The sequence below is a fragment of the Halichoerus grypus genome, chromosome 2 (genome assembly GCF_964656455.1).
Source record: "Halichoerus grypus chromosome 2, mHalGry1.hap1.1, whole genome shotgun sequence".
NCBI lineage: Eukaryota > Metazoa > Chordata > Mammalia > Carnivora > Phocidae > Halichoerus > Halichoerus grypus.
The window spans coordinates 63,952,887-63,965,278 of NC_135713.1; the positions used below are offsets into that span (position 1 = coordinate 63,952,887).

At 60.7% G+C, this 12,392-nt stretch overlaps 1 protein-coding gene across 3 annotated transcripts in view; it reads left to right on the top strand.

Moving 5' to 3' along the window:
* Nucleotides 1–12,392, top strand: part of UNC5A (unc-5 netrin receptor A) — a 60,585-nt gene that overhangs the window by 46,849 nt on the left and 1,344 nt on the right. Inside the window, exons 3-15 of one of the 3 annotated variants that reach the window (XM_078066904.1) lie at nucleotides 3,337–3,480; nucleotides 3,743–3,846; nucleotides 3,993–4,173; nucleotides 4,799–4,966; nucleotides 5,536–5,700; nucleotides 6,730–6,918; nucleotides 7,024–7,326; nucleotides 10,053–10,140; nucleotides 10,389–10,557; nucleotides 10,700–10,933; nucleotides 11,082–11,231; nucleotides 11,311–11,475; nucleotides 12,150–12,328. In XM_078066904.1, the coding sequence (XP_077923030.1) occupies nucleotides 3,337–3,480; nucleotides 3,743–3,846; nucleotides 3,993–4,173; nucleotides 4,799–4,966; nucleotides 5,536–5,700; nucleotides 6,730–6,918; nucleotides 7,024–7,326; nucleotides 10,053–10,140; nucleotides 10,389–10,557; nucleotides 10,700–10,933; nucleotides 11,082–11,231; nucleotides 11,311–11,475; nucleotides 12,150–12,328 (2,239 nt within the window). The remainder of the gene's footprint in view (nucleotides 1–3,336; nucleotides 3,481–3,742; nucleotides 3,847–3,992; nucleotides 4,174–4,798; nucleotides 4,967–5,535; nucleotides 5,701–6,729; nucleotides 6,919–7,023; nucleotides 7,327–10,052; nucleotides 10,141–10,388; nucleotides 10,558–10,699; nucleotides 10,934–11,081; nucleotides 11,232–11,310; nucleotides 11,476–12,149; nucleotides 12,329–12,392) is intronic. The other 2 variants (XM_078066905.1, XM_078066906.1) reach the window with 2 other exon arrangements.

The following is a 12,392-nucleotide window of genomic DNA, read 5'->3' on the forward strand; positions in this document are numbered from 1 at the left end:
AGTGCCCTGGCCTACACACGGCTGCTCCCTGCAGCTTCTCTCTTGCAGTGCTCAGAGGTTCACTCTGTGCCAGGCCTAGGTTAGCCCCCAAGATGATCCCCCACCTTCGGAGCCCACCTTCAGACCCCAGCAGAGGTACCGGAAGCCTCCCTGCTCCTGCTACTTGAGGGCCTGGCGGGAGTGTCTGCCTCCCCTGCCCCGGGCCTCAGTTTCCTCATCTGCAAAATGGGGGTGAGGAGGGTCCCCTTGAAGGTTGGTGGGGGAAGCCATGAGATCTTACACACCCCGTGTGAGCCCGGTTCCAGGCCTTTCCTCACTTCCCAGCCCACACCCAGGGCCCAGCACCACTTCGGGGCGTGACGAGGCCTCCCACTGCTGTGACAGAGCCCCCAGGAAGAGGACAGGTGAGGAGAGGGAAGCTCTAGTCAGACACCTGCCTTCCCGCATCATTGAGGGCCTGTCTGGAACTTCTTAGAAGGCTCTAGGCCAGTCTCCTGCTGCTCCCAGCCTCCCTTTCCAGGCTTCCCCACACACGCCTCCTTGTCTCCTGCCATCAGGAGGTCTGGAATCCAAGGCTCAGCTGAGCCATACACGAGAGCCACCACCCCACACTCCCCAACAACCTCTTCTGGCCTTGCTCCCTTCAAACCAGGCAGAGAGCAGAGCTCATGGGGACAAATCCCTCCCGTAATCACTGCGGCCCTTTCCTGCCCCGAGCATACAAACTCAAGCCTCCCATGGCCAGCACATCTGACTTTGTATTGATCTTGCTGATCTCTCAACCCAAAGCTCTTGAGCTTCGAGAAGAGACAGGCTTCCCTTGCTCACGAACAGATGGCACTGCAGTGGGCAGTGGCGCCATGCGGAGACTCAGACCGAAGACCCTGACCCAGAAACATTCTGTTGTCAGGCAGGTATGGGAAGTCCTAGGTCAGCACAGATCTGCAGCCCCACCCATTCCTGTGTGGGTAGCTGGGTGGACACCCCAGGAGACAGCATCCCTGGCTTCCCCTCACTTGTCCCCATTCCCCATCCAGAAGGCCAGGAGGAGGGACCAAAGCCTGAAAACCCTCACACCCAAACCTGCTGATGCTATAAAAGCCCAGAATTTGTGAGACCAAGTCTTGGAGTCCCACCTGGGATTGTAATTTATTGTGTGTTAAACAAACTGGTTATTAGAAGCAGATTGGTGAGAAAGTGAGAACCTAAGCCCCACCTTGACCTCAGATACCCACCCTCCACCCCACTAACCCTCCACCTCCCCACAATACTCGGCCCACCCACACTGGTGCCTCCCCATGTGCCCACAGCATTTACACACCCACTTGTACCCCACACACTCCGGGGCCAGCAGGGACCCTGCCTCCTTCCTCCCCTGGCATCTGCTCAGTGACCTGCAGGGAGGAAGGCACCGTCTTCACATCAAGGACCAGCAGGGCAGGGTCTGGGTCTCCCCCTGGGTCCACCACCCTCCTGGAGCATGTGGGCCTCAAGGGCGCTGCCTGGATCTGGGACATCGTGGACAAACTTGGCCCTCATTCATGGCAGCCGGAAGGAGATGAGGGGGTGGCAGTGGCAGGACAGAGAGGGGAGGAGATGGGGAGAAAGAAATAGGAGTGCTTATATTTAGTGCTGTTCTCCCCAGACTGAGTTGCCTGAGCTCCCACCACCACCACGGGGGATGCAACGGTCCATCCATCCATAGACCTGTCCACTCCGGAAAAGTACTGAGTTCAGAATGTTCTGAAAGTCTCTCACCACTAACCCCAGAGGCTTAGAGCAGGAGGGCCCTTCGCCACCCCCAAGTGTATGCAAGGCTCCTTCTCAGTTGCCCCGAGACTCCATGTGCTTGACAGGTAGCTGGAGCCCAGGGCCCTTCTCCTGTGTACAGACCCTGTGAGGGACCCTGGGTTCTCAGCCCTCACCCTACCCCCAGAGAATGCACACATTCTTCACCCTTGCGAAAATGGGCGGCAGGCAGTGCCCAGAACAGGGAGCTCAGCCATGAGGACCTCGGCCGGAGGTGGACACCGCCCCCCACCGCCAAGTCTCCTGTGAGACCTCGCCAGGGGCAGGGGCCAGGGAGAAAAATCTGGGCACTCCAGCAGTGTGGGAGCTGGAGAGAGTCATGAGGAGGGGTCTGGGTGGGGGTCGGGAAAGACACGTTACGGAAGTTGAGAGGGAAAGCAGCCTCCTGGCCTGCCTGCTCAGCTGGGCCACTGTTCCTCCCGCAGTGCAGCCCTAATTGAATTTCTCTGTTAACAATGGAAACACATTGGTTGCCCGGCCTCTCTCCCTTTTTCTGATAAGCCAATGACCCGAGGGAAATTGGGGTCAGGAGAAGGAGAAATTGGAAACAGTCTTTTCTCAGTCCTGGGGACACTGGTTTTGGCCAAGGGCCAGGGGACCGGAAGAGGGCTGGTATCTCCCCTTCTGGGTCCTCAGAGGATCTGGGCCCCCCTGGCGCCCCATTTTCTGGGCCCAGGTGTGGCAGAGGGTAGGGGGGCTCAGGCTGTCCCTGAGAGGGGTCCCTTCAGCCCAGCCCAGTCAGGGTAGAGAGAGTCCCAGATACCCATCACCGGCCAGCTTCACCTCTGCAGACTGCCCCCCCTCACCCTCTCCCACCATTTCTCCCATGAAATGGGCAGGGTGAACCCTGAACACACTCTGGATTCAGACAGCCCTGAAGTCTCCGTCTCTCTAAGCCTCTGTTTCCTTATCCATAGAGTGGGAACAATACCGTTCAAGGGAGTAGATTGAAGAAAATAAGCCAGCATGTGGGAAACCCTGGCTAAGCCCCAGGGGTCTATTATCATACTACATAATCACAGTAATTATATTGTTAATAGCTGTTATTATATTATCACATGTCAGAATCTACCTGCTAACCCCCAGGGAGGCGAACCAGATCCTTCCTCACCTTTTTTTATCCACAAAGGCCCCAGAGCTATCCTAGCTGCCCCACCCCTTCTGCCTTGGGTCCTTGAAGGCCAGCCCCTGTAGCCCAGAACTCCTCTCTGCTGTAGTCTCTGAAACAACAGGAAGCCCATTTAGAGACATTTCTCTGGCTCCAGGGAGACAGGCCTTGGGTAACAAAGTATAATGAATGGAAGTGCTAAGGACTGGCTCCTGGCCTTTGGGAGATCTAAATGGAGCACCCCGCAGCAGGGCTCCCCCAGAGTTCCTTCCAGGCTGAGGGTTGCCCTCGGGGTCCACTCTCCTTCTGAGCAGAGAGTAGCCATGGTGGTGGAGGGACCCCCACACATCTGGGCAGCAAGAACCATGTGAGACTTGGCACAACCAGGACCCTGGCTATCCACCCCTCCTGCCCCCCAGGGCTGCCCGCCATGGAGGTCCGCATCAACGTCTCGAGGCAGCAGGTGGAGAAGGTGTTCGGGCTGGAAGAGTACTGGTGCCAGTGTGTGGCGTGGAGCTCCTCAGGCACCACCAAGAGTCAGAAGGCCTACATCCGCATTGCCTGTGAGTCCAGGGCTTGGCCCTTGGTCAGGGGTGGACGGAGGGTATCACCAGGGGTAAGGGTCTGGTCAAAAAACCTCAGGTCCTGCCTTGATGGGTGGAGAAAGTGCCTCTGCACACTGCCCAGCCACCCCCATGTCCCCCTAGTCACTTGGCACTTTCTCCTGCCATGCGCCACGGCCCCTGCGGGACCAGGGGACAGGGCCAGCCAGGCTGAGCCGGCATGAGGCACTCAGGCTGGAGCACACTCTTGCTCTTCTCCCAGATTTGCGCAAGAACTTCGAGCAGGAGCCGCTGGCCAAGGAGGTGTCCCTGGAGCAGGGCATCGTGCTGCCCTGCCGCCCACCAGAGGGCATCCCCCCGGCTGAGGTGAGAGGGGCTCTGGTGCCCGCTCCACAGGTGGGTAGGGTGCCCAGGTCTCGGGTCCTGCCTGCCCTGATGCCCCCAGGGGCTACTCTCGCTCCAGGTAGGGCCAGCACGGGCAGGCAGTGCAGTGCCATGGCTCCCTCCCCCAGGTGGAGTGGCTCCGGAACGAGGACCTGGTGGACCCGTCCCTGGACCCCAATGTGTACATCACAAGGGAGCACAGCCTGGTGGTGCGGCAGGCCCGCCTGGCCGACACGGCCAACTACACCTGCGTGGCCAAGAACATCGTAGCGCGTCGCCGCAGCGCCTCAGCTGCTGTCATCGTCTACGGTGGGCCCCAGTGCTGGTGGGGCAGAGGGGCTCCCGGGCACAGGGAGATGGGGCGATGATGTGTGGGTGGCTCCCCATGGAGCCAGGGCCCAGTGGACCAGGCTGTGGCCTCGCTGGGAAGGCCAGGGAGAGGGCTTGAGGGGCGTGTCTGGGCAGAGGTGTGGGACAGGGTGGCAGTCCTCTGTGGCTGGACCAGCCCTTGGGCCAGGGACATAGTCCAGATGGAGATGAGGGCACAGGACGGGAGTCTAGGAAAGGTGGCAGATCACAGCCCATGCTCCTGTGTCCCAGGTGTGGGAAGTTGAGTGTTCCAGGCACCCCAGGGGCAGGCAGAGGGGGCGGGTGCAGCAGTTGCCCTCATGAAAGCCTGGGGTCCGGGCTGGAGGAGCACGGGAGCTGCAGCTAGGGCTGGCTGCCCGGAGCGCATGCAGAGCCTGCTGGGAGAAGGGGCTGTGGAGCGGGTATGCCAGGCCCTGGGGGCTCCCCTCCAGGGCTTCTCTGCCAGCACAGCCACAGCCCGCCCCTTTCCAGCTCACAGCCCCTCTGCCCTCCCGCCCTGGCCCCTGGGCCAGCGTGTCTGAGGAAGCCCCCGCTCCCTGACCCCAGTCCTTCTCTGTCCGGCCAGTGAACGGTGGGTGGTCGACGTGGACCGAGTGGTCCGTCTGCAGCGCAAGCTGTGGGCGCGGCTGGCAGAAACGGAGCCGGAGCTGCACCAACCCGGCGCCTCTCAACGGGGGTGCCTTCTGTGAGGGGCAGAATGTCCAGAAAACAGCCTGCGCCACCCTGTGCCCAGGTACCAGCGGCCGCTGCCTCCCGCATCGCTCCTCACCACGCCATCTCCGTGCCCTGGCTCCATTGTGCCCACCAGCCTGCCCCCCATGGCTCCATCCCACCCGCCCCCACGCAGGGCCAGGCTCAGTCCAAGGCTGGGATGGGGTTTAGTGTGATTGGAAACAGGGCTTGGTCTGTGTCCAGGCTAGGCCTTGGCAGAGGCGCTGAGTCACAGAGTCTCAGGTACAATCAGGACAGGTACAGACAGTGTGGGGCAGGGGCAGGGCACCGCCTGAGGCTACAGAAGCACCTACGGCTGGAATCACAGGGTCAGCGAGGGACCAAGTTCCCTTGCTGCCCGAGGGCCAGGACGGCCCCGTAGTGTGGATAGAGCAAAGCAGGCCCGGCATCATCGTGCCTCCCGTCATTAGCATGCGTCATTCAGACCAGTGGACACCAGAGGGTGTGCTCCTTACCACAGCGTTGCACCTAGGTCTGGATGCCCAGCAGGGCCGCGCTGGCAAACTGCCGAGGCTGCTGCCCGGGCTGACCACACCACCTCCTCTCTGTTCCTGTCTGTCTCTCGTCTAGTGGATGGCAGCTGGAGCCCATGGAGCAAGTGGTCGGCCTGTGGGCTCGACTGCACCCACTGGCGGAGTCGTGAGTGTTCTGACCCAGCACCCCGCAATGGAGGCGAGGAGTGCCGGGGCATTGACCTGGATACCCGAAACTGTACCAGCGACCTCTGTGTGCACAGTGAGTCCGCTCTGTCCCAGGAGTCCTCTTGATTTTGCCAGGATTGGCCCTGACCAGCCCCAGGAGGTGATGGCTAAGAGAATCAGTCCCCTGCCACAGGCTGTACCCCCTCTCCAAAGTTTAGGACCCTCGGGAACTCCCCATCCCTAACATACCCACACATGTGCCCGTGTGTACCCCAATACCTCCCCCACCTCTCCTGAAACATGCATACATGTGAACCTTTCCCATGTACCCCAGGCTCCTGGATCCCGCTCCTCTCCTGCAGTTTCACCTCCACGCGGTCCCCCAAGTGCACACACAAGTCCTATGGGGACACCAGGCTTGTGAGGCCTGTTAATTACAAGGCCATAACTAACAATTAAAGATCTCTGTTGGATTTTTTTTTCTCTAGAACACACCCTCCCCCATTCTTTCAATTAAAAACCTAATTATCTGTGTCAATTCCTTTCTGATGGACATTTCTTCCATTATGCAGAGCCTTTCTAAAATCAATATAGCTTCCTCCAGGCAGTCAATCACCCCCTCCCCAGCCCGGCCTCAGGCCTGGGGAGGCAGACAAGGAGAAAAACCCTGGCACCCCTGCTTCTGGCCCAGGGACGTGGCTGGGAATCAGATTAGCAGACACCCTCCCCCCAGGAAGCAGAGCCCCTACTTTGGGGATCCCAGGAGCTTCCACCAGCCCTAGCTGCCCTGGGCCCCAGAAGAGTAGGTTCAGCCTAGCAGCCCACTAGGGCTGTCTGGGGAAGTGTCTGTCTCCCTCCTCCTCCATCCTTCAGTAGCAGCAACCTCAGACTGAATGAGCAGTGAGAGATGTGATTTGCCCAGAGTGACACAGCAAGGTGGTGGCAGATGCAGGTTGGAGATGCACACGTGCTGACTCCATGCTCCCTGCCACCAGCATCCGCAGCCCCGCTAGTGCTGATGCCCAAGGAGTGAGCGCCTCCTCCTCCTGGGGTGTAGACAGCTGACCTCTCCTTCCCGGCCTCCTGCACCCTGCCCCTTCCAAGGCCGCGCTCTTTCCCACAGCTGCTTCCGGGCCCGAGGACGTGGCCCTGTACGTGGGCCTCATTGCTGTGGCTGTGTGCCTCCTGCTGCTGCTGCCCGTCCTCATCCTCGTTTACTGCCGCAAGAAGGAAGGGCTAGACTCAGACGTGGCCGACTCGTCCATCCTCACCTCAGGCTTCCAGCCCGTCAGCATCAAACCCAGCAAAGCAGGTGGGGTGCCCCCTCGCTCCCAGCATTCCTGCCGGGCCCCCACACCAAGAGCTGCCCAGCAGGTCACCTCAGTGCCTCCCCCTGAGTCTGTCTTTACCCTTGCAGACAATCCCCATCTGCTCACCATCCAGCCAGACCTCAGCACCACCACCACCACCTGCCAGGGCAGTCTGTGTCCCCGGCAGGACGGACCAAGCCCCAAGTTCCAGCTCGCCAATGGGCACCTGCTCAGCCCGCTGGGTGGTGGGCGCCACACGCTGCACCACAGCTCGCCCACCTCTGAGGCCGAGGACTTCGTCTCCCGCCTCTCTACCCAGAACTACTTCCGCTCCCTGCCCCGCGGCACCAGCAACATGACCTATGGGACCTTCAACTTCCTCGGGGGCCGGCTGATGATCCCTAATACAGGTGGGAAGGACCCCAGAGTGCCCCGGGGAGCTCTAAGAGGCAGAACTAGCCTTTGTGTCCCTCCTAGAGGAGGATGGGACAGCTCTGATGTTCTTCCTGGGCTGCTCAGCCTCACCCCAAGTGCTGAGCCAGACCAGCAAGGAAAGGGGAGAGAGTTTTGGAGAGAATCCAGTCATGGCTGGCAGTGGGGCCGGCACTGAGGCCATGGCCAGAGTGTCTCCCTTCTGTTACCTAAGGGCACAGGACTACGGTCCATTCATTTACACGGTCAGCCAGCCTGTGTGTGCCGGACTCTGTGTTGGGCCCTGGGCCCAGAGGAGGACAGATGCCAGCCCCAAGGAGCTGGCAAACTAGTGGCGAGATGGCAGAGGACGAATGCCTGGCCAGGGGACCGCTCCACCCACCACCTCACGGAAACCCTCTGACAGGGTCCGTGATAGGGAACCCACAGACCCTTTCCATAGTCAACTTTTGAGGAAGCACGGCAGCCTCTGCTGTTCCCACCCTGAAAGTCTCTATTCCCGCAGCTCAGGTGACCCCGCATGCCCCTGAGTTTCTTACCCTCTCCAGCTGCTCCTGGTGCCTGTGCCCTAACTGTAGGTGTTCCTCAGCGCTCCCTCCTGGCACCCTCTCGCAGAGCAATCTCGCCCACTCCGTGGCTTTAACCGCCATGTCTGTGCAGATCACTCCCACTCCTCCATCCCCAGCCACATTTCTCCCGGGCGACAGAATCATACACCCAGCTGCCTCCTGGGCAGCTCCATCTGGATGTCTCACAGCACCTCAGATTCCTGGTGCCTAAAACAGCACTGTCTCCCACCCTCCCCCAGAACCTCCTGCTTCCTGGCTTTCCCCACCTCAGGGACAACGGAGTCAAATTACTCAAGCCAGAAACTGGAGGTCACCTTGGCCTCCTTCTCTTTTTCAGTTGCCCCCCTCACCTCCACAACAGCTTTAGTCAGGCAGACACCAGTCCCCGTCATTCTTCCTCCGCAAATGCTCTTGGTTCTTCTCTTCCCCACTGCCTTTTCTGGCTCAGGCCACCATTCCTACCTCTCATCTGGTTCAAGGCATCACGCACTCCCAGTGAAGCCAGACTTAATCATGTCCCTCCCCTTCTTGAGCCCTTTTCCAGGCTCCCCAATGCCCCCCACACAGCCCACATGACAAGACCACAATGACCTGTCTGTCCCTTGCCGGCCAGCTGCCGTGGCCTCTACCCCCCCATGCACTCTTTTCCTGCCCATGGCCGTCACGGTGGGCTCTCGGCGCTCCAAGCACACCATGCTGCCCTTTGCACACATGGGTCCCTCTGCCCCCATTCACTGACTCATCTGCTACTTCTCATTCAGGTCTTGGCCTGGCCGCTCTCCCTCTCTGTGCCTCATGTCCCCCTCACAGGGCTGCTTGGATGATGAGGTGAGATGGTCCGTGTCAAGCTCTTAGAAAGGGGCAGACGCACAGTGGGCACTCAGAGACCATCAGCCTTTTGGGCCCCCTGGGGCAGGAGGGCTGCCCCCCCCCCGCCCCGCTCTCCCCCAGCACCCTTTGCTACCATCCACTTGTCTTTCTGCCCACCGGGCTGAGTGCCTCAGGAGAGCAGGGCCCCTGGTTTCTCCTCACTGCCCTGAGTGCTGGACATGAGCATCCACTGCAAGTACGGCTCCACCACGGAGAGCGCTCACACACGGGTGTCTGCAGCCAGCCCCGGGAGGCAGCACCGAGCTGCTGGTGCGTCAGTATGCCGTCACCGGTTTCCCTCTGCGGGCTTCGGTTTCGGGCCACTGGTGATATTCCCACCAGCCCACCTCAGAGTTCACTCTGGAGCATAAATGTAAGCTTTTGGACTTGGTGGGATAAGGTCATAGAATTCCTTCCCCTCCCCAGTCATGTGCCTCTGAGGTCCCTCCTGATGTAGGCGCCCCTGTCCTAAAAGAGCAGCAAGGTGGAGCAGGACCACTCCTTGCCGTCCCCAGAGGGGCTCTGCAGCCCCTGTCCCACTGCCTCTCCCTGGAACCACTCCTCACTGAGCAGTCACTTCTGATGCTGCCCTGCAAGATGCTGGGACAGAGCCGAATCCGCCAGACAAGAGGACATGTGTGCAATGGCTCCCAAACCAGGGAGGGCTACCAAAGCCAGCAAGGTTGTTAAAGGCCAGCCCTACTTGCAGGGGCCACTACCAAACGAGGAGCAAAGTCATGGTGGCTGAGAATGGCTATCCCCAAAGATGGCCAGGGCCGATGGGGAGGAGGAAAGCTTGAGCAGAGCAGGAGGGCAGGGCACCCCGGCAGAGGTGTGCTCAAGAGAGGGGCTAAGGAAGCTACTGGAAAGGCAGTTGGGGCCAGTGGTGAAGGGCCTTAAATGCCAGGCCAGGGGGCTGGACCTTATGCTGGAGGCAGGGAAGGTTTGAAGCAGGGAGTGCCCTGGCCCCACCCAGTGCCTTTTGGGTGATAGGTCAGGTAGGTACAGCATACCTAGCACCTTTTGTTCCAGAGTTTTCTATGCCGAGGCTAACTAGGCATGCTTTTCCCACATGGCTTCCCTTAGCCTCTCTTGGGGTCACTAGTACTCCATTTCATGTGGGTAGATGGACAGCCTGGCAGTCCCTATGGCACCTCTGTCCCCTAGTCCAGGCTGGCACCGCTCAGTCCTCAGAGGGCGGCTCCTGGGTGTTTGGTGTCTTTGCAGCCCTGGTAAACCCCAGCCCTCCTCCCACTTTGTCACAGGGATCAGCCTCCTCATCCCCCCAGATGCCATACCCCGAGGAAAGATCTACGAGATCTACCTCACGCTGCACAAGCCAGAGGACGTGAGGTGTGGGCGCGGGCCCTGTTGCTGGGGCTGGGCGGGTCCTGCCCTCTGCCTTCAGTCACCATGACACCCCCTACCCATCCACTGTCAGACTTGGTCTGGCCTAGCCCTAAGGAGGGCAGGGAAGAACTGTCCATAAGCTGCACCCAGCCCTGAGGCCCCAACCCTCGGGTGCCACTGCCCTGCCCCAGCCCACTCCCAGGACAGCCCACTGACGCCTTTCCCTCCCCACCCATATTTCCCCACTTGAGGTTGCCCCTAGCCGGCTGTCAGACCCTGCTGAGTCCCATCGTTAGCTGCGGGCCCCCTGGAGTCCTGCTCACCCGGCCGGTCATCCTCGTCATGGACCACTGTGGGGAGCCCTGCCCGGAGAGCTGGAGCCTGCGCCTCAAAAAGCAGTCGTGTGAGGGCAGCTGGGAGGTGAGCAGGAACGGCCCTGAGCCCACCCACCTGAGCACAGAGGGGGTCCGAGTGGAGCCGGGGCTTCCCACCTGGCCCCGGAGCCGCCCCGTCCCCAGGCTGGCCGCTCCTCAGAGCTGACCCATCAGGCCGTTGCCCGCAGGATGTGCTGCACCTGGGCGAGGAGGCCCCGTCCCACCTGTACTACTGCCAGCTGGAGGCCGGCGCCTGCTATGTCTTCACCGAGCAGCTGGGCCGCTTTGCCCTGGTGGGAGAAGCCCTCAGCGTGACCGCAACCAAGCGCCTCAAGCTGCTTCTGTTTGCCCCCGTGGCCTGCACCTCCCTCGAGTACAACATCCGAGTCTACTGCCTACACGACACCCACGACGCACTCAAGGTACCGCTGCGCCCCCCCCGCCCCCGCCACGGGGAGGCCACACCACCACTGGCAGAGGGCTGCCCACCCCTGTCCCTCTGGGAGGGGGCGGCCGTGGGGCAGGATGCTGCAGGCCCAGGCTCAGCTGCCCACCCGGGCTGCGCTGCAGGAAGTGGTACAGTTGGAGAAGCAGCTGGGGGGACAGCTGATCCAGGAGCCTCGGGTCCTGCACTTCAAGGACAGCTACCACAACCTGCGCTTGTCCATCCACGATGTGCCCAGCTCCCTGTGGAAGAGCAAGCTCCTCGTCAGCTACCAGGTGAGGGCGCTCAGGGTGCCTGGAGTGGGCACAGCCAGGGCGGGCACACCTGACGCAGCCTCTCTGGCCGCCCCCCCAGGAGATCCCCTTTTACCATATCTGGAATGGCACGCAGCAGTACCTGCACTGCACCTTCCCCTTGGAGCGCGTCAGCCCCAGCACCAGTGACCTGGCCTGCAAGGTGTGGGTGTGGCAGGTGGAAGGCGATGGGCAGAGCTTCAGTATCAACTTCAACATCACCAAGGTGGGCAGAAGGGCTCATCAGCACTGCACAAGTGTGCCTCCGCCCTACCCAACACACTCTGGGCCTCTCCTGCCACCAAGCCCACCTCCTCCTAGAAACTGCTTAGCAGCTTCCTCCAAGTGTCCGGGGAGAGAGATGCAGATGCAAACAGACAGATGCAGACAGATGCAATCGCAATCTGACTTGGGGTGGAGATTGAAGAGGATGTGGGAGCAGCAGGTGGGAGAGACAGAGCCTGGGGCCCCTGGGGTTTCTAGGAGGAGGAACTTTGCACAATGCCTCGAAGGCTGAGTAAGAGACAGACAGTAATGAGGGAAAGGGGGCTTCTGGCAGTGGGAACTGAGTGGGGAGGACAAAGAGGAGCACAATGAGTTCTGAGTGGTCAGTAGGGGCGACTTGGGGAGGGGTGATGGCGAGAGAGGAGGAGAATGAGGCTAGCCTGCTCCTCTGCTCACTGGCTGTGTGACTCTGGGCAGGCCACCATACCTCTGAGCCTTGAGACCTTCTAAGCTCTAGTGAACAGGGCTCTGGCATACCAGGGGTACCCAGGAAGTAGTGCCCATGCTGCCCCCATGCTCTGAGGTGGTTTGGGTGCTCCTCCAGCAGGAGGTGGCAGTGGACCTGGGCCATAAAAGTACTAACAGGCACTTCCCCTCCCCCCCCCCACCCCCCAGGACACAAGATTTGCCGAGCTGCTAGCTCTGGAGAGTGAAGGGGGGGTCCCAGCCCTAGTGGGCCCCAGTGCCTTCAAGATCCCCTTCCTCATTCGGCAGAAGATCATTACCAGCCTCGACCCGCCCTGTAGCCGGGGTGCCGACTGGCGGACTCTGGCCCAGAAACTCCACCTGGACAGGTGGGTGGGAGATGGGCAAGGAGGGGCTGCAAAGGCCTGCTGCAGTCCGTCCCAGTGGGGGAGG